The sequence below is a fragment of the Bos indicus x Bos taurus genome, chromosome 3 (genome assembly GCF_003369695.1).
Source record: "Bos indicus x Bos taurus breed Angus x Brahman F1 hybrid chromosome 3, Bos_hybrid_MaternalHap_v2.0, whole genome shotgun sequence".
Lineage (NCBI taxonomy): Eukaryota > Metazoa > Chordata > Mammalia > Artiodactyla > Bovidae > Bos > Bos indicus x Bos taurus.
Window position 1 is genome coordinate 117271998 of NC_040078.1, and position 21641 is coordinate 117293638.

At 44.8% G+C, this 21641-nt stretch overlaps 1 protein-coding gene across 49 annotated transcripts in view; it reads left to right on the plus strand.

Moving 5' to 3' along the window:
- Nucleotides 1-21641, plus strand: part of LRRFIP1 (LRR binding FLII interacting protein 1) — a 161687-nt gene that overhangs the window by 94659 nt on the left and 45387 nt on the right. For 9 of the 49 annotated variants that reach the window (XM_027538032.1, XM_027538037.1, XM_027538035.1 and 6 more), the window contains exons 3-6: nt 363-380; nt 4237-4284; nt 7031-7075; nt 7695-7745. The exons of 7 other annotated variants lie outside the window; for them this stretch is intronic. In XM_027538032.1, the coding sequence (XP_027393833.1) occupies nt 363-380; nt 4237-4284; nt 7031-7075; nt 7695-7745 (162 nt within the window). Of the gene's footprint in view, nt 1-362; nt 381-4236; nt 4285-7030; nt 7076-7694; nt 7746-10818; nt 10858-14487; nt 14548-17557; nt 17621-20383; nt 20462-21641 lie in introns of all 49 variants that reach the window. 33 more of the 49 variants (XM_027538063.1, XM_027538064.1, XM_027538013.1 and 30 more) reach the window with 12 other exon arrangements.

A 21641-nucleotide genomic window follows, 5' to 3' on the forward strand; every position in this document is an offset into this window, starting at 1 on the left:
ACACTTTGGTCATGTGAAAAGAAATTTTATATTGAGGATGAAGTTCTTTTTCCCATTAGTGGTATTAGTTAACACAAACTTTTGCATTAGACTAATAACAGGATTCTCATAGACTTGTGTGGACGTGCCTGTATTTCATCAACGTAACTAAAATAGAATGTAAGATCTGTTATGAAATTACTGATTATTTCGATGAGACTACAAGAGAGTTTTTTTCATTCCCGTTTTACCGGTTTTTGCTTTGTTTCAATATGGCTTTTATTCATATTTCTAGGTCCTTATAGAACCTTTCTTTCTGATTTTTCTACTTCTGTAATTGGATTTTGTGTTTCTTTCCCGATTTCTTTTGCCCTTCTCTGAAGATCTATCAGGTTCAAAAGGTAGGCTCTTCCATATTTATTTTCTGATTTGCATGTACTCTTTTTCCCTTGCCAAGGACCTGGTCGCCTTTCAGAAATAACGCCTTTGATTGAGAACTCATTAAAGTTCTTACTGCTTCTTTTACTGTCATATTCGTGAATTGGTTTGAGCACGAATGCTTAGGTGTTCACATCAGCCCCCACGAAAAGCAGCCGTCAGCACACACGTCTGTGTACTGAATGCTTTTTCTATCTCCATTTTTCTCAAGAAATTGGAAAATTGTTTAAGAAAAAAATTAAGACAAAATAAATCACACTTTAGAGTCTGGAAAACCGTTTAGAATCAGACATTTGAAAAGAAAGAGTATCCTTGCATGTAATTTTATTATTAATAGTAAGTGTTGAAATTTTCAGTACATGTTACTATACGTTGAGATTATTACATACTGAATTAAAACTGAGTAAAAAAAGAAAATGATGGTATAACAATAAAACCCGGTAGCTTAAAACACACCTGCCTTCCATCCCTAATATTCAGAGTGCTACCATGCATCTCTGTTTCCTAAGGGTATTTTGTAAAGGCAGTGAGGTTTAGAAATAAATGCGCTGAGCTGTCCCGCTACAGAAAATAAAAACAACCAAGTCAGTGAGTCCTGATCCAGCAATAATGAAGGCAGGCGCGAACGGTTCCCTGGGAATTTATAGGAAAGTGTTCACAGGGAGTCTTTCCCATAAATGAATTGAAATAATTTCCTATTTACAAACATATTTAGTTTATAAAGAAGAGTTGTAGTTGTCTTTGAGAGCAGCTAAGAAAATCAACAAGGTGACCTAATCTCATGGGTTAGAAAATGCAAGCCCTTTAAACACAGAACATCAGTGTGTTTAAATTTCCAGAGTCTCCAGCTCCTGGGGCTGCTGTCTGGTTAGACCCCAACCCGGAGCCACGTCTGATTTCTTTAGAATCATAACCTTCTCTGGAGAGTCTAAATTGCCTCAAGTAGCAATTTCCCAAATTTCCATTTGGTATTCAATGAAAATGCCCGTTCACCAGGATTTAGAGTTCTAAGAAGCGTACACCAGACAAACAAAATGAGTAACATCTCCATTTCCTTCTGCACTTGACTCCTCAGCCTTCACTAGCCCTCCGGGAGCCACCTGGCACTTTATAAGAATATTAAATGCAGTGTTAATTTTGAAAAAAAAAAAATTGTTTCTGGATTCCTTTACCAGCTGCAGTTCCACATTGCCTCCCCCCTGCCCCTCTCACTCTGCATAAATATTATCCCCCAAAGTGTCAAGAAACCAGTTAAGAAGGTGCCAAGATCTATTAGAACTTTGTTAGTTTTTGCAGAGTCCACTTGGAACTGTATACTGAGGCTAGAGTTCGAAACCACACATAGAGAATCCAGGTCAGAATTTCACAGGCGAAAGGCAAGGCTGGGAACCGTCACGGTAACTGATGGAATAGGACACAGTCAACTAAAACCTAGACAGGGACTCCTCTCTGGTCGTTTCTACTTGACTCATTCCCATCTGGTGCTGGATCAAGAATATCTCCTCCTCACTCCCAGGGATACGCCGTTAGAATCTTGTCAGAATGGTCACGTGTCACACAGTACAGGCGGCCCAGCTGGCCCTTAGTGGTAAAGAACCCACCTGCCAATGCAGGAGATGCAAGAGACCTGGGTTCGAGCCCTGGGTCGGAAAGATCCCCCGGAGGAGGGCACAGCAACCCACTCCAGTGTTCTTGGCTGGAGAATTCCATGGACAGAGGAGCCTGGAGGGCTACAGTCGGACATGACTGAGGCGACAGCACAGCACGCACACCCAGCACACACACCCAGCACACACAGCTAAAGGGAGCTCAGGGAGCCCTCAGCGGAAAAGCAGATGTCCATTATTATCATAAAGACATGACCCGGGACGCAGGGGGAGGAGGCAGTAAGGTTTGGTGGCAGCCCGTGGGCTGTCTCCATCACAGTTTCTCTTGTGTTGAATCAAAGCTGTTTCTGAAAGTCAAGCACGTGTGCACCCGTCTGGCTCTTGCTTCCCTCTGCATGGCTCACCGGCTCCTCACAGCCTGCGTGTGCGGTGTCGTGCACTTCCTAGAGTTTGCTGTGCCGCCCCTGCTACTAACACCAGGACGACTCCTTAACTGTGCTTTTCCAGGGGCGTCCTCTCCCCACGATGGCTTGGAAACGTAGCTAGAGTTACCGCAGCTGTTTATAAGGCCACCTGTGAACTCAACGGAAGATTTTAAATACTGGTTCTTACTTTTGTCCTAAAAAGTGGGACAGGTAGAATGCAGTATTTGATACGGGTATAGAATTGGCCAAAAAGGAAAAGACAGAAATAGAAAAACGGATAATGCGGACCTCTTTTGGAATTTACTTTTTTGTCAGATTCTATAGGCCCATTCCTTTTTAAAAGCCACATTTTCTATCTGTGTAGTCAGGGCATGAGATAAAGGAGGGTTGATGGCATCGAACTTTTATACATGGAGCTTGACAGTGAAAGCGGAGCTAGCAGGATTTGAACGCAAAATAGCTTTAAGCAGTTGTGTTTAACTTAAGCTGTTGTTGAAACATGACTGTGGGAAGTATTTCCCTTCTCAATTTATAGTCTAAGGGAAGGAACTTACAGAAAAGTGTTTGGCTCATGTGCTTTAGCTGCTCAGGTTCTATATTGGTTGAATTTTTAAAGCACTGATAAGTTCTCTCCTAATTTTCTTCGTCACGTTTTCTACTTACCACCATTCCTAAGAGAAAGGGGCGAGACCATTGAAGGGCCATATGTTTTAAATCTGGCCGACTTTCAAAATAAACAGAAACTAAACCAAATATAAAGCCAAGTATAACAGCAGCAGCCTGTTTGGGTCATTGTAAAACCATTTCAAGTGCTGTCGTGCACTTCTCACATGCGGTATTTTCCCTCTGATTTTAAGTTTTTTGTGTGCGAAAGGAAAATCGTCTCTGTGTTATACGATACAAAGGTTTAGATGGTGGTTTCTTGGTTTTCTTATTGGAAATCAAGGGAAAAGTGAGGAGAAAAGCAAAGCCCCTTTATTTGGGACTCCACCGGGGCTCCCACCTAAATTGGGAATTGCTATATTTTGGCGACAATAATAGCCATCCTGAATCTGCTTTTGTAATTCTCACTTGGGCAGCTGCAGTTTAGATAGGCAAGGTGAAAGCATGGAGATATTGGCTTTTTTTCCCTGTATCAAGACCTCTTCTACAACAGGCTGCTTGGCCATCTTGCCGTTAGCAGCATATGATAAAGACGTCCACAGCCCAGAAATTCTCGAGGGCCTAAATTTAGCATAGATATCAGATGGCTGGAGCAAGTGTATCAGAAATCTAGGGCTCAGGACATGGTTTCTGCCCCTTTCCTCTGGTTTTCTCATCCCTGTTGTAGCAACAGAGAAATGGCTCTCCAGTTTGGCTTCTCTTAAACAGGGGTGGAAAAGAGCCGGACACGACTGAGCCACTGAGCACACGCACACGTGTGCGCGCGCACACACACACACACACAGTGTTTTATGGCTGCAGTACATTTTCTCTGAGGGCACAGCCAGCTTGACAGAGGGGCTCGTCATGCTGCCGGGCTGTTGAAATTCCTGGTCTCTACGGAGGTCTCCCCCTCGCCCCAGCAATGCTTTGTCCTGGCCTGTCTTCCCAGGTGGGGAGGGTCATCTTCCTGGGCTCACAGGTGGTGTGGGGGTCTGCAGCCCCCCGCAGAGCCCCGCCTGTTCTAACTCTTGTTGCCTCGGCATGTTCCCTTGACCCTGGGGCTTGGAAATGCATGTCGGAACAGTGTCCTACTCAGAGCGCGTGTCACTTCTTGCCTCATCTTCTTTCCCTTCTGTCTACAGAAATATTATGGGCTGGATACAAAATGGGGCGACATCGAGCAATGGATGGTAGGCCTCAAATATGATTTTTCAAAGCTTGAAACGGTCTGTGATTTCATTCTCCCACACTGTAATTGCATAGCTAGATCCTGGCTGCCCCCTAATTTAATACTGAGAGGCTGCCTTCCGGGGATGTTTGCATCTGGTCTGCTTGTTTACAGCCCCTGTGAAGGCTGCTTAGAAAAGGTCCGGCCAGGCGTCTGGTGAGGCGGCTGGCTCCTGGAGCCCCCCAGGCTAGCATGGGGACACTCATGCCGGACCAGGGCCCCCCAGTGTGAGAACCTTCCTGTGACCGGCCGGCCTAGCCAGCAGCTCTAGCCGGAAGCCAGAGGAAGCATTGTGCTGTGTGGTCTCCATTCCCAATTGCAGTCAGCTGCCCGGCCACTCTCCTTCCGAACTTTATCCTTCACTGCTGGGCCCTGCTCACCTCGTGCACTGTCCCTGAGAAACCATGGTTCTTGGGGGAGAAAATTCCTTTATCTTCTCACCCTGTTTCCTGGCACAACTTATCTGTTCTTCGTTGCCGGGGACCAGCCCCGGCTGATCCAGGGTATTCGAAGGAGAGGCGACGTAGGCGAAGATCAGGAAACAATTGCTTAATTAAACGTTAATTAAGGATATAAAGAGTAATAGAATGAGGATAGCTCAGTGAGGAAATTCAGTAGAGAAAAGAGGCTGAAATAAGGATAGCTCAGTGAGGACATTCAGTGTAGAAAAGAGGCTGAATAATTCAGCCAGAAGGTAAGAGAAAGAACGACATGGTGAGACCAAGTTTCGGTGAACAAGGCCCGCACTTTATTTTCCAAAGTAGTTTTTATACCTTAAGTTATGCATAGAGGATAATGGGGGAAGGGGTAGAGTCATGCAGCAAGCCAGGCTTTCTTCCTGCAGACTTATCATATGCAAAAGCTTAGGTGATTTGCATCATCTTCTGGCCCGGAGGCCTGTTAACATTTTAAGACCCTTTCTTCAGAAAACTTATTTTTCTCTAAAGGTGATTGGCCAGGAGCCACCCTCCAAAAGCATTAGATAAAGTTGCATTCCTACAGAGCAAAGGTGTGGTGGGCTATAACAAGAAAAAGAATTAACTCAAGGGTCCTAGGTTACAAACATTAAAGCTACTACTTACACCAATTATATTAATCAATGCACTGCCAGGGACACAGCAGGTAAGGGATATGCAGACTTAGCAGCAAACATTGGCCCAAGAAGTGAAAATCCCTTCACCAATACAATTTCTAATCAATCTTTTAACTACTCAAAAGAATCTGTGTTTAGACAGTTTAGAACATCTCCTGCCTCTCACGGTTGGGAGGCTCTGAACAATCACATGTGGCCGGAAAAACCTATTCAGGCAGGCTAGAGGATTTCCAAAGGAGTTTGTAGGTTAAACACTGTCACACCCAGGAATCGTTAACTGGAGCTGTAAGCTAACTCTTTTTTCAGAGAGGTAGTGGGGGACAGCCCCCCATAAAGTCAGAGGTGTAGGTGAAAGCTCAAAGCAGAAAGTAGGCAGACTCTGGTTTTGGGGGTAGATGGGGGACTCCTGAGGCTCGATCCCACCTTTGCGTATGCCGAGCCTCCTTCCTCATGACCTTTGTCATGGGCGGAGTTCCTCACTGGCTCCCAGCAGTGATAGAATTCCAGTTGAGCTATTCCAGATCCTGAAAGATGATGCTGTGGAAAGTGCTGCACTCAATATGCAATATGCAATATGCACTCAATATGCAATATGCCGGCTCCCGGCACTTCGTCATTTAAGAGCTGGCCTGCCCTTCACGATACCACCCCCCGTCCTTACAAGCCTTTCAGGCGGAGATGTTGCCCCACAGTGGGAGGCTCTGGAAGGGGGGTGGGCTCTGAGAGCCGTCCAGTGGTCATCAGTTCACCCCCGAGTGCCCCCCACCTCTCCTTGTCCTTGTCACCTTGCTTGCTGGCCTCACAGACATCATCGCATCCTTCCAGCCTTTGAGAACCAAGCCAGTATGCAGCTGTCCCATTAAATGTCCGTTATACATAAAATGATCCAAGGAAATAGAAAATTACCTACATCGTAGAGATCTGTGTATAATATAAAAGAAAACAGCTGTTGATATACAAAGAACACACAATTCCTCTATTTAAACAATTAACTTCAACCTCTGTTATGTGTAACCATCATTTTAACGCTTATATGGCATAGGTATAAATTTAACAAATCTTAAGACACAGTTAAAAGAGGTGTCAGTGTTTTATATGCCACTGAGAAAGAAAATGCTAATTATAATTGTGAGCAACTTTGATTATAAGGTATGCCTCGACTTCAGAGAAGTCCAGATGCAAAATGAAACATCTTAGGATGCAGTGAATGTAGTAGATAGGGTGGCATCCACGTTGGATCTCTTGCAGAAATGGTTTCTTCTCTGATTCCTGAACAGAAGTGAGTAGGTTTTGAATGTCAAAAGTAGGTTGATTTAAATGCACCAGATTCGATTAGGAAAAAAAAAAAAGAGCCTGCTTTTCACCGAACACATGCTTGTTTTTAAAGCCAGAATGAAACATCCCAATGATTTGTGTGCTTAAGTTCCAGCCTCCACCCCCACCTGCTTTAGAAGAAAACATTTTCTCCCAGTGGTTTAATTGAGGCCTTTAAGCAAAGTAAATATTTGTTTGACATTTATATCAGAAATACTGTATTGAGACGCGGTTGGACGGTCTTAGGGCTTCTCCTGTCTGCCTCTAACCTTTCTGTGCTGTCTCCTCATTGCTTTGGTAGGAAGACAGTGAACGCTACTCTCACAGATCCAGAAGAAACACGTCGGTTAGTACTGTCTTCCTCTGTTACCTCGGCGTTTCGGCTGAAGTCTGCTTGGCTATTCTAGTGGCTGAAATAACATTAATTATCTCTCTATCCGCCCACCTATCTATAAGTATATATATCTGTCTACAGATCTGTGTCTATATCTATATCTAAGAAATTAACACTGATACGATTACCGATACAAAGACTGTGAACTCAGCTTTTAGTACTTTGACTTGACTTTGGTGAGAGGAAACTTTGAAAATTTCCTCAGTATTTATGAATGTTTTAACGAGTATTAATATGTTCATTACAGTTTTAGTGCTTTCTTTGCTGTTGAATACTCATGAATAATTTGCAGTCATGTGCATGAAGCTATATATTTGTACATAACCAGCGAAGTGAACAACACCACTTTAATGAAGTTAATGTAAAACCATGTTATCCAGAAACAGTCCTGTGATACTTTGCACAAACAGAGCCCTTTTGGGGAGCACACAGGTTCATGGGCACTGAGATTCTCAGAGGGGCCTGACCTGCCCCCGGCCGTGTGTCAGGTCAGCTGCTCTCCTCTGAGAGCTGGGCGTCTCATGTCTGTTACCATATCTCCTCACGGTTGTTTCCATCTTTCTTTCACTAGGCGTCTGATGAAGATGAGCGCATGTCAGTGGGTAGCCGCGGAAGCCTGAGGGTCAGTAACCAGGATGGTTGGGTTTGCATGGTACAGTCTGTGTCCGTGGTCTGTGCCCTCCCACCCCTGCGTTCAAAGTCCTCGTTCATTGTCAAGATGCTTATTTAACATCTGTCCAACGTTGGGATGTTTCTTTGCGATGCAGAGAGTTGATTGATGCGTTGTGTCTTTCTCCCCAACGTGGAAGTTATCGTTTTTTCATGTTGGGTCCACGTCACCAAACTGCCCCATTTAGATCGGGTCGTCTCGTTGCTAGTATGATGAGAGGAGCATGAAGACACATTCTGTCCTTACAGAAGTGCAGGCTCCCATCCAGTTGGAATCTCAGTGAAGTAACTACAAGTTAAAGTAGCTGTTATGCAGTGATGCTTTGCATGGCTCCTTGAAAGCTGCTGTGGGCTGCCTGGTAAAAAGTTGGAGCACGTTGAATCTATCCAGCCCGGGGCCTTCGGCAGCCTTCCCTTTCATCAACTGTAATGAAATCTCTGCATCACGGACAGCTTGATGGTTGATAAACAGAAATACACATCCTTCCTTAAACATTCCAAAAATCTTAATTATACTTGAAAACATGGTGTGCTTTGGGAAGTTACGTAGAGAATATGTGTTTGGCTTATTGGTTCTTCAACTCAATGAGTTAAACTCAGCATGTCATTGACATTTGTTGATGTTCAGTTGCTCATTCGTGCCCGACTCTTTGCGACCCCATAGGCTGCAGCACACCAGGCTTCCCTGTCCTTCACCATCTCCTAGAATTTGCTCTGACACGGAGTCAGTGTCATTTGCCACTGGGTTAAAGCTGCATCTCCCTGGTAATAATTCAGTCTCAACACAGCCTCTCATTTTACTGAAGGGCTGTATGGAGCAGAAGGCTCACTTTTAATCACTGTGACGACTAAGTTGTGATATCACTCCTAGCCTTCTTATATTCCCACTAAATGTGCATTTAATTCGGCTGTTTATAACAGAAAACTACAAAGGTGATCACAGTTCGCCTTTCTTATCCCCAAGTTCTGCATGATCCAACCAACCAGAGATTAAAAATAGTCAAGGAGAAAAATTTCCAGAGAGTTATAAAAAAGCAAAGCTTGAATTTGCCGCACCGGCAACTATTTACATAGCATTTGACATTGTATTTACAACTATTCACATAGCAAAGAGTCAGACATGACTTTGTGACTTTGCGTCTGAACGACAGCAACACAGCATTTACATTGTGTTGGGTGTTGTAGGGACTCTAGAGATGACTGAATGTATACAGGAGGGTGTGCATGGGTTATGTGCAAAAGCCAGGCAATTTTGAACTAGGAACTGGAGCATGTGCAGATGCTGGTGTCTGTGGGGGTCCTGGAACTGACCACCGCCCCCCGACAGATGCTGAAGGACGGCTGTATATTGTTGCTCTGGTGTTAGCAGTGGTCATTGTCCTTAAAGTGCCAAAAGCAGATACATGGTGACCTTGCCAGAAAGTTACAGTTTAAAAGTGAAGTCAAAGAGCTTCCTTTCTATTTGAAACTTTCTCCTTAGCCACCTACTTGTAAATTCCTCATCTGTCCTGTGACATGATTCATCCAAGAGGAAGTAAGATTCATGTAACGCAAACAGTATCAGTGTAGAACTCAGTTTATAGACTCTGTAGTCAAGGGACAGAAATCACAGCTGTTGAGCAGACCCAGGAGGAGATCAGGTCCTTAAAACCAAGTGAAGAGGATACTTTTTCAAGGAGGAGGAGGGTGAGCATGTGAGCACAGGACTCACATGACCGTTAGCCTCCACACCATGAGGAGGTCCACAAGGGAGCTTTTGATGGAAATAGAGCAAAACCTGATTATTTGGGGGCTCAAAGCTCTCTATCAAAACAGCGTTTTCCATCTATGATACTCCTTGAACTTGTATTCAAGATTTTTTATGTACTTGCATTTTTCTGGGAAAATAATCAGTTCACTTTAAGATTCTCAGAGGGTTTCCTGGCCCCCTTAAAACTATTGTACTATTCGTTACTGTTTGGCTGTTTACAGCATTTATTTCATTTTTAAGGATTTTAACCAGAAATGAGCTAAGCTTTTATGCTGGATACCTGTCTCTGCCAAGATATCAAGTGTGTTTGTTTTAGGATATAAAATTTTAGAGGACCTCCACAGTTAGGACACTGAATAAGAGAGGGGAGAAAGTGGAAAGTTGGTGGTGGGTGGTGTTTGTCGTTAGCCGAGGGGTATGTTCCCGTAATGCTCTTGATCTAAAGGAATAGCTTAAAGATTTTAAAGATAAAAACCACAGACCTTGAGAACCTGGATCCTGGGAATAAGAGTGAAACTTTTTTATTTTTATCAATATAGAAAAAGCCCAGAGCAATTGAGGAGGCTGCTCAGAGCCAGGGCTTTGTGACAGCATCACCCCTCAAGCCCCTCCGGGGCCCAGAAGCTCTGGTCTCTCCAGGTTGGTGGGCGAGCAAGGCTCCCCACTGCCCCCTGAGGGCAGCTCATCTCAGTCCATCTCTGGGTAGGACCAATTTCTGCTGTTTTACATATTTTAATATTTGAAAATCTTTATAGTTTGCAAAGTTCAAAAACCATATCTTTTATCTCCTGACTTTCTCAAAACACAGGCCGTCTTCATTCCATTCACAGTGATGATAAGCCCTTAAAAATGGAAGAAATTTTTTTTTCTAGTGTTTGTATGGACATCCTCAGAAAATCTGGATTTAGATATCAGAAGTCTAAGTTTTCTTTATTTAAAAATTGATAGTGATGCATCTACTGATGCTCTGTCTAATGTAAATGGCGGGCACTAGGTAGGGGAGGAAGCAGGATTGTTCAAACTGCTTCAGATTTCATGAATTACAGCAACGTCTGCCATGGAGGTTTTATTCAACGTTAATGCATTTTATGGCAGCTGCCCTGCTGCTGTAACTGCGTTTGTAAATGCACATGAGATCCTAGAAGTCATGAAGAAAATTAATTTTAAGATTTTCAAGATTGCTTTGTTTTATGTTTCTGTTATATTATGCTTAGCTTTTACCTGATTGTGGGCAACTCTCTTCTGTTGTTTTTCTCTTCCATCCTTCCTCCGACAGTCGCAGCCTGACTTGGAGTACGGGGGCCCCTACGCCTGGGTGAGATGTGCTCTGATCCGAATAGTGTGGCCTGGCAGATAATAACCTGTGGTGTGTCCACTAATATTGTGGGTGCTTGTCTAAAAAGCCAAGTTCATCTTTGTGCGAAGAGACACACGTGCCCCCCTCCAGTCCTTTCCTGGAGACTGAGGCCAGAGGGCAGGCGTGCCCGCAGCTGTGCTTCCGAGAGCCTCCTTGCAGCTCTGCCCCTCCTCCGGTGTCCAGAGTCCAGGTGTGGACGCTTGACCGTCTCCCTCACCGGGCAGCCTGTGAGCACCGCTGTTTGCCAGGCTCTGGGGTAACAGCCGTGGGCACCAGATGGAAGAGACGGGGTCTTCTTGCAGGAAACCCCAAATCAGATCAAGAATTCCCAAGCCTCTACATTTCCTGTAACAGATTAAATTTAAAGTCATTTTATCTAATGAAAAATTTATTATTTCCTAATCTGTATCCTTTCAAATTAAATGTCCCAGATGGCTCTTTGGCCAGAGAGTGCTCTTTGAGAAAGACCCCAAATCCAGTAACAAAATAAAGCCTTTAAATTCAGCATTTCCCTTCTGACATCTGTCTAGAAGAGTTTCTGCAGCTTATGCTTTCTGTAAACCTATACATTTAAATTACACTCAAGGTAGAAAAATGTAATCTCACCAGCATTAATCACACTCAGCATTAAAGTGACTCAGCACTGAAATTATATTGGATTATACACTTCTCTGCTTGAAGGATTTTTTTCCCAAAAGGATTTTGTGCTTCATTCATCCCATTGTGCTGAAAAATTATTTAGCAAACTACCATTTTTAAAACACATGTTTACCCTTAAGGTGATAACAGGGCACAGCACAGCTCATCTGCACAGACATTTGTCCCCAGAGCCTCCCCGTGGAGCGGCTCTTCTCCACTTCAAAGACAACTGAGTGCATCGAGTGCGCTTCAGAGCTTTTATTTTGCCTTTCGTTATTTGTTTCCCATCTCTGATGCCCTTGAAGGTGCTCTATCTTCTGACTTGGTAGAAACAAATGGTCAAGTATCGGCCTGGAATGCAGGCGACCCTAGTTCAATCCTTAGGTTGGGAAGATCCCCTGGAGAAGGGACTGGCTACCCACTCCAATATTCTTTGCCTGGGAAATCCCATGGACAGAGGAGCCTGGCGGGCTACCGTCCATGGGATCAAAGAGTCAGACATGAATAACCAACTAAACACACATATACATTAATTTTAAAAAAACTATTTAATAACAGTTGCCTTTTGCATGGTCATGTGTGGAATTGGTTGATACTTTGACAGCACTGCATGTTATTAGATGACTAATTAGAAGTTCCATTAGACTCATTGGTTTTGATGGGGCATCTATTTTTGTATCTTGCTCGTCCTTTTCCAGAAAATGCAGATTGGTAAATGTCTCTTTACTCTGTTCTCTCTTAAGAGCAGTGCTTCCCAATGTTACTGTATGAAGGATTCACCCGAACTTGTTAAGATGCATATTCCCAGGCCTCTGGGGATTCCGATGTCTAAGGGGCGACCAGGATGCAGGGGGTCTGTGCAGTGAAGAGAGCTGAAAAAAATTTCTGTAGAGCAAAGCTAGGTGAACACATGCCTCCTGTGGGCTTTTCGTTCTAATGTCGTGACAGTTAATTTTCAACTCTCCTTATTATCCTCTTATGCCACTAAAAATGGTCCCACCAACCTGAAGTCAACACAGAAAAACTACCCAAGAGGAGAAAGGTGGTGTGTTCGCTAAGAAGGTCAGAGAGATTCTTTCTAGAGATGTTGTCAGTGAGATCTCTGTGTGGAGGCTATGTTGTAGGAATACATTCTCTGCGACAGAATTTCATTACGACAGAGAAGTGTGGATATTCATTCCGCAAAGCTTTCCAAAGAAGGGTTTTTCCCGCATGTTCATGGAAGGCCAGAGTAGACAGGGACAACTGGAGGAGTGCCTTTGCCCTCTCAGCCCCCACCCGCCCTCTGCTTCTTGCTGCAGGCTAGACTGGAGACAGAGAAGAGGAAAGGAAAAATTCACCTAAAGCAGTATGTATGTTACAAGCAATAATGGACAGCCAGAGGGTTTATATATGCAGTGTGTTTTCTTCCTTATTTATTAGCAAAGTAAAAGTCACCTAAAATTGATTGATGCTAGCCTTCAATATTATATTAATTTTTTTCCAGAAACTAGTTTCTAAACAGATATCAAAGGAATAAGATTGAGATCTGAAATGTAAAGTCCTTGACATTTAAGATTATTTCCAATAATCTCATCAGGCAAGAGAAAAAAAGGAGGCTGAATAAAATGTCTGCCAACCTCCAAAGATTTTTTATTATCAAATTTATTTCAGAAATGTTTTAATGTACTCATAGTTTTAAATTTTACTTTTGAAGGATTTCTGCATACTCCTTCTCATTCGGAAACCTCATATTGACTTGCTTTTGAGTTGTAACACAAGTAAATACATAGTTTTATAGTCAAGGTTTCCTGACCCTGGCTTTATAATGTCTGGAAATCCGTGTATTTATCGTCCATCAGCATCACAGCTGCAGAGTATGTCTGCCTACCCCCACCCTTCCAACAAGGAAACATATCCTGGTCCTTCCTCTGTGCTGGGCGCGTCCCCATCTGGGCAGCACATCCTTCACAGTCAGCCCTGATCTAATCACTCGTTTTAATCAGATTTAATCCCCACAAGGGCCTTGTAAAGTATTTATGACTCTGCACGTTTTCACAGCCACAGCAGTGGAAGTTCCAGTGGATGAAGTAACTTGCTTTAGGCCACATGACGGAGCTTCTGCTTGGAGTCTGGACTCACGTGTGACCCCGGGCATGTCCTTCCACTTTTAGCCGCTGTGCCTCCTTTTTCCAACTCGAGAGCTGGCTGTGTCCCTGACACCTGACAGTTCTCATCCTGAAGCAGCAGAAATTTCCTTATAGGTGAATGAGAGCAGGTGTAGAAGCCCAAGCAAACTTTGACAAGGACTTGGGAGGAAAAGGGAGACAGACACACTCTTAATCATTCTCTCTTTTTTTTCCTGGAGAACAAATTATGAAATACGTCCTCAGATTTCACTTTGAAAAAGTAGGAAAACTGGATGAATGAAAGCCTCATATTATAGATTAGATTTTCCATGATGAACGTTTGCATTTAATTACGAATTGAGTAGACCGCTGTCTTTGAATCTTCTGAACACAGCTTCATAATGAGCTGTGGTTTTAAGGGTGTCATGGCGAACCAAGAGCTGAAAACTAGTTGACTCAGATGGAGGCATTAGCCTGCTTGGCTGGCATTCAGGCTTCTCAAAGGCTGGGATTCGCGCAGTACCACCACAAAACTGGAACGCAAGTGCGACTCACTCCACGAAGACGTGGCACTGCTTCCATCCCTGAGTGAGTGCCTTGTAGGCTCCAGTGATACTAAGAGGACAGCTTTGACTCCCGGACAGGGCTGGCTTCTCCTGAGCTACAGCTCAGAAGCATGGAGCCAGTGGGGCGCCTGCTGGGACACGTGCTCTGCTGGGCATGTCCATCCACTCCACTCCAAGAGCTCAGTCTGTGCCTGGCTAATTCTTCTTGCCAACCTGTCCCTGTCTCTTCGTTTGTGTACTGATACCAGCTTCTCTCCTTTTCTTCCTTGACACAGACAAATGGGTATGATGGAGACTTATATGGATCACAGTCCCTGAGTAGAAGATCTGGCAGGGTTCGTATAGTAAATGTACATGACGCACAACTCAAACAGGTTGCTGCAAAGCCTTTTTAAAAAGTCTGCTAGATTTAGCTTCTTTGGTTCTTTTCTGTGTTATATAGTCCTCTTGTGTGTGTGTGCATGACAGAATGAAAGCTAACGTTTTTCAACTGGCTAATGGTCTTTGTCTTCTAACATTCTAAATGTTAGTTTAAGAGATCAATACTGAAAGGAATCTCTTAGGTACTAAAAGGTTGAATTAAATATTAGCTCTCTCTTTATTTTATTGCCCTGGGTATATGTATATGATGTGCATATGACTATATCCAGCTCTCAAATACACTTAAATTCGACATTTTCACAGTTCTCCACATTGATCCTTTGTAATTTCAAAGACACATGTACTAGAGCCTGTGTTTTGCTAAACATTGCTGCTTGCAGTGTTCACAGCTTTGGGGTGGGAAGCGGGACAGAAGCAGAGAAGGGCTGTACATGAGGAGAGAGGCCTTGGGATTGGTCAAGGAGACCATTGGGAATTCAGGTGCTTGAACTGGGCACATTTGAATTTAGTTTTCCGGATCTGCTGCACATCTCTTATACATTAAATTATCTAAAATCTTCCTGTTCTTCTTGACTTCATTTATTTTCTTGTTCAGTTCAGTTCAGTCACACAGTCGTGTCCAACTCTTTGTGACCCCATGGACCACAGCACGCTAGGCCTCCCTGTCCATCACCAACTCCCAGAGTTTACTCAAATTCATGTCCATTGAGTCAGTGATGCCATCCAACCATCTCATCCTCTGTCGTCCCCTTCTTCTCCCGCCTTCAATCTTTCCCAGCATCAGGGTCTTTTCAAATGAGTCAGCTCTTCGCATCAGGTGGCCAAAGTATTGGAGGTTCAACTTTAACGTCAGTCCTTCCAATGAACGCTCAGGACTGGCCTCCTTTAGGGTGGACTGGGTGGATCTCCTTGCAGTCCAAGGGGCTTTTGGGGCTTCCCAGGTGACACTAGTGGTAAAGAACCCACCTGCCAATACAGGAGGCTAAGAGACTCCTGTTCAATCCCTGGGTCAGGAAGACCCCCTGGAGGAGGGCATGGCAACACACTTCAGTATTCTTGCCTGGAGAATCCTATATACAGAGGAGCCTGGTGGGCTACGGTCCATAGGGTCACAAAGAGTTGGACACGAAAAGTGAATTAACAGCAAGAAATTTTACTAGTTGTGTAAAATAGTATTTTTAAAATTTATCTTAGTTATATTTTATTAAGAAATATTATATGTACTTTTAAAAATATTTTCAAGTTCCAAAGGAGAAACTCAACACTCTCTTAGCTTTCTGAAACTAGCCGATCAGGTTTTACTGCCTTATCCCTATAAGGATTGCATCCACTTCTGTTTCATCTAGTTTTTCTCATTCCAAGCTAAAAGATCCTCCCACTTTAAAGGCCCTGTCTTCCCCTTTATGTTGCTTTTTGCACTGACAGCTTTTGGACTTTCTCGAGCTCTGTTTTCCTTTTCAGTAATAATACAGCACTCAGGAGACAGAAGCAGTTGCAGCCATTCTGTTCTCTTGGGATGCTGACAACTTTGCTTCCTGTGCTCAGCATCCCTACAGGCTGTCTACTGCTGACATCACAGGACAGGGACTCTGATGGCCCCCGACTGCTTGTCGGGGCTAAATTGACTAGTTAGTAACTTACCACCCTAGATGCGTTATTCCACTATGTTGATCACAAAGATTCATAGTTTAGAGTGGAAGTTACTTAAGAAGTTCCTTAGTCCAACTTCTACCCAGGATTACATTCTTCTCTAGAACGTCCCAAACGTGTAGTTGGCAGCGTTTGTGCCTGTACAGGTGGCATCAAGCTCTGTATTGCTTATATCCACATATTTTAATCTTTGATTTTTATATTGAAACAATAAAAGTGTGCCTTGTGCTTTCATGATTAAGTAATGCCTCTAGAAATTAGATAGAAAAGAACTTGACTATCAAACTGTTCACTGAAGAGCAAAATTGAATATAAAATCGATTTAATAAACAATCAGGAAATAGAATGACCCAAGTACCGAATAGCCTACATCTAAGCGGCATCTTGGGCTCCCAGGTGGCACTAGTGGTAAAGAACCCACCTGCCATGCAGGAGATGTGAGAAACCTGGGTTCAGTCCCTGGGTCGGGAAGATCCCCTGGAGGAGGGCACGGCAACCCACGCCGGTATTCTTGCCTGGAGAATCCCATGGACAGAGGAGCCTGGCGGGCTACAGTCTGTGGGGTCACCAAGAGTCTGACATGCCAGAAGCAACCAAGCCTGCGTGCATTGTAACGGCCACACACACCACCTCCCCAGCCACAATCTTGGTGGGATCCTCTCTTTATAAGGTGTGTGTTGAGACCCCACAGGGCGACGGCAGGGCCCAGCCTTCTGTGGATGGTTCTCAGCTGCAAGAGGGTGCCGCTTCCCTCAGGCTCCACTCGCCTCCCTCCAAAGCCTCCCTGGAGCTTTAGAGCTGAGCTGTAGCCCTCGGATGTGCTGAGCTGAGCAAAGGGTGAAAACTGTGCAATAAGTGGAATTTCAGTTACCGACAAAGAGGTGCATTGGTTCGGCCAAAAAGTTCGTACGTCTGACAGAAAAACCCAAGTGAACTTTTTGGCCAACCCAGTAACACGGGAAGTCTAGACTAAGAGGTTATAGACAGTCCACCATGAGATTTAGTTAGTAGTTACAAATAATAATAAACAGGTACGCTGAAATATAAAGAGTGAAACCCTAATGATAATAGTTAAATCACGTGATGCCACCGAGACATAAACAAAGCTTTGCTTTGTAAAACAAAGCTCAGGCCCCTAATGGTTAAAGGGTTCTGCTGTCGTGGAGCATGTCAGTTCTCTCGCTGCCCGTCAGTCCGGGAGTACTAACACTGGTCTGGCTGTGTGATTGCATAGTCGCCTCTTAACCGAGACTGGTGGTGCTTTGCAGGAGTGAGAAAGGGCTCATCACTTACACTGTCTTCTTTGCCGCTCAGAATTCGAGCTACAGCGGTGACGGCCGATTCTCCACTCTGTCATCATCCAGAGAGGACACCTTGGTTGGTTTTCCCTTAAATCTTTCCTGTCCTCGCTGCAGAAACTGTAGGTTTTGTAGCATGTGCTCTTGTATGTGTAAACTCAGCTCTCTTTCTCTTTTAATGTCTGTTCTATGAAGTTTCATTTGGATAACTGTTAAGGTCCATTTAGGAGCAGTAATTAACATGATATTTTTAATTCAGATTTACCCCACTATCTTGCCTTTGATTTCAGATTCGAAAGTTGGAATACACATTGTGATGTCAGGTGAGGTACGGTGAAAGAAAATAGGTGGATATTTAGTAGTTAGAATTAATCAAAGGGGAAAGAGAGAAGAAGCCTTGAAATTCTTTCCTTGAGGGTTCTTGAAAGCAGACTGACCTTGCAGGGTAAATGCACACATGGAGTAATTTTACAGGAACAGACTAGACTTGAAATGAAAATCCAATCCAAATGTCTACACAGGAGCATTCCTTCACATACTTTAAGGACACAATCAACCTTGATAGGCACATATTTCTCAATTATTGAAGAGCCCTAATGAGCAAGGCTCGTTTATCCTAGGTAAGGCTTGTGTTCACTCAGCAAACACTAGGGAACTAGTTTAAGTGGGGCAGTCACAGCGACAAGCAGGCGAGTTAGGTCCTCTGGAAGCATTTACTTCTAGAACAGAGGACAGATCCCTGTATGTGATACACTGGAGCAGAAACTAATTTTGCCAGGAAGTGTCATAATACAAGGATGTCAACTGACTCTTAAAGAATACATGGGGAGGGGAAATAAATAGAAACTAACTTGGCAGAGCCACAGCATTCTAACCATGGTCCTCACCCTGTCCTCAGCCCCCTTCCGCTTTGTGTTCCTGCTGTGAGGGAGGCAGGGGCTCCAGCTCCTCCATCACCCCATCAGCTTGCCCACTTCCCAGCCCCCCACTGCTGCCCCCCGGCCCCCTCTAATGATGAATATCCATCCTTTCCTTCCCTGAGGAGGTGAATTCCGACTGAGTACAGGATCAGCTGTCAATACCCAAGGACTGGTGGGGTTTGACACCATGAATTTTTTGTGTATTGGGGGCATTTCTTAATTCAGTGGGAGATTTTGCTGCCAAAAAGAGCGCTTTGTCATTCAGAAAACTTAACTTCCTCCACACTTTCCAAGCTTAAATACTTTCTGTAAAATAGAAGACAATGAGAGAAATCTAATACTCAGATGTGATTTGGTCATCAAAGTTCAGCATATACCTGACTCCTTTAAACTCAGTTGAAATAACCCACATCCAAAGTACTAAGGGCGAAAGTAGAGCTGTCCAAAAGTAAATTAATTAAATAAAAGGTTTACTCATATAAGGGGCTTCCCTGGCGGCTCAGATGGTAAAGAATCTGCGTGCAGTGGGGGAAACCCGGGTTCAAACCCTGGGTCAGGAAGATCTTCTAGAGAAGGAAATGGAAACCCACTCCAGTATGCTTGCCTAGAGAATTTCATGGACAAAGGAGCCTGGTGGGCTAAAGTCCATGAGATCACAAAGAGTTGGACACGACTGAGCGACTAACACACTTACTCATATAAAAAGTAGAGCTGGCCCATTCAAAACCCGAAACATCAGAACTTCCCGAAGGACGTGTGTCCCTACCATGCAGCTGCCTGAGATCACGTTTTACTCAGCATCCTCGGAGGCTTGCTGGTAATTCCTGTGCTCCGCAGCTGCCATAGCTGTTCCTGCAAACACACTGGCTGGTTTGCTTTGATTTCACTCTAACGATGGGAAGGAATCATGCGGCGCACAGTACTGTCTTCAGTCCTGTAGTGCTGTCTTCCTTTCTGCAGACCCTCTCTTGCCTTAGACTTGCCGGAAGCAAGCCCTGGACGTGGCCGTGCAGTGTCAGGTGGAGGCCTTGGGCTCTTTCTGTGACCCAGAGGGGCTGACAGGGTGGCTTCCACGAAGGGCACTCTCTCAACCTCTGGAACAGGTTTTCGGATTCATGTTAAATGTTAAAAACCTTCTACCTGCCCATCCCAGGATTCCACTCGCTTGTCCTTCAGGTCATTCTAGGGTAGTTTCTTCAAGGCACACAGATGACAGGCTCCAGTTATGGGATCCTCAAGGCCCAGTGGAATATCCTAGGGACCATCAGACTGTTTCAACAGCATCACTTCATCCCCTTCAAGCACTGCCCTGGGTTTGTACCGTCAGGAAAATACTGCTGATGTGGGGATCAGAAACCGCTGGCACCCTCGTCAAGGATCCTTCCTTTTGGATAGAACGCTTTGGATAGAAACTATTCATCTATCTAGTAATATTCCCCAGAAATGCTGTATAGACTGCTGGCCTCAGAACCGTACCACTGAGTCAGTCATGTCTTCTGTGAGTCCTGAGCACGTGGAGCATGTCCATACCTAACCAAGGACTCCAAGCTGCAGATCGTCACCAACTGGCTGCATAGAACGGAGATTACTGTCTCTGTAAACTCCTGACTTTGAGTTTTTCCCACCAAATGTTAAATATTAGAGTTTGCATCAAAAAGACCTTCAGAGCCCCTAGGGCCTAGCTGTCGGCTCAGAGCGATGAGCTCTGCCTTTGCCTGGGCATAGACTCCGAAGTCCTGACTTGGTCCCGTGGCACAGCTCTGTCACCTCACTGAACTGTCTCTGTGCTCTCCCCTCTCTCTCGCTTGCATGTCCTTTCCTGATGTTGCGGAAGCCGGTTTTCTGTGCCTTGATGATGCCTTTGAGATGGAATGAAGCTGTAAGCTTTTTCCCCACCTCCAGCCCGTTTTCTCTGATTCCAGGGACTTTCCTGCTCAGACCTTGGGCTTCGCCATCGTGGCCTGGCTCCCAAACCCCTGTCTGCCCAGAATGGAAACCGGGTCTGTTCTGCTTTTTACCTCACTCTTCCCTCTTCTCCCTTCTGTTGACTTTAATTCTGAGTGAATGGACATGGACGCTTCAACCTCTTCGTGTGACATCCGAGGAGCCAAGCTTAATAGTGTGTTTCCACTGGCCTAACTGCTGAAGACTTTTCTCAAACCATTTAAAACATTATCAAAAATAATTTAAGACCTTACTTTTTTTTTTAAAGAAGCTTAGGAAAAAGGAGGATCTACTGAATGTATGTTTTCAAGAGCTCTAGTCCAAAAAATTGGTCTCTTGGGTCTCTCCTCCTTTTCCCGCAATTGTTCCCCATTTAGGGTTTCCTTTGTTTTTTTAAAAAAAACATTTTTCTCTTGTAAATGTGTCCAGGAAGCAATTTGGAAGGTTTCTGTGCATAATTGGACTCCTCCGTCCCGGATAGTGGGGAGAGCAGCCTTATTTCTCTGGCTGGCTCCCGGCCGTGTTTCCTGTTTGTACAAGGCCGGCCGAGATCGTTTTCAGCCCCAGGTACAGGAGGCCGGTGCTCTGGGAGGAAGTCGGAGTCAGGGCCCTAGGAATGGATCACGTCACGGAGGTTGAGCTGCCCTGTCCTCGCATTGCCGTGTTCCCTGAGTGATTGCTCCCCGGTCCTGCACATCCCCTAACCCACCGCTGGCCCCGAGCCTCGGGCTCTCCTGGTCCTCTCTGCCTGCAAACGGGTCAGCATGCTCTTCTGAGCCGAGGCTCAGGCCACACCAGCACACCGCCTGTGTGTCCCAGCGCACCCCGCGGACTTTGTCTCTGCTGCGGGTGTGGGCTCCCCTGTGACAAGGACGTGCCCCCACCCCAGCCCCGGAGCAGCTGAGAGCTTCCCAGCTCCTTCTGTATCTTGGAGACCGTCACTCGGATCCTCCAACACAAAGAAGCAGGTTCCTCCCGCCACACCGCTCCTCCTCTGGGGACGTCTGTGTATCAAACGCCCCGACGTGCTTTCTTCCCCTGGGACTCTGGGTTGCGGGGTTGGGGCTCTTGTGGGTGCCGTTGACCTTGTCACCATTCTGTCTCCTTCCCCGACCCTTTCTTCCAGGAATGCCTGAAAAGAAGTGACGAGAAAATAGCCATAGTTTCAAAGGTTCTGCGGGAAGTTTACTATTTTTAAAGCCAGAAATCCTCTCCTATTTATTTTCCTTGTAAATG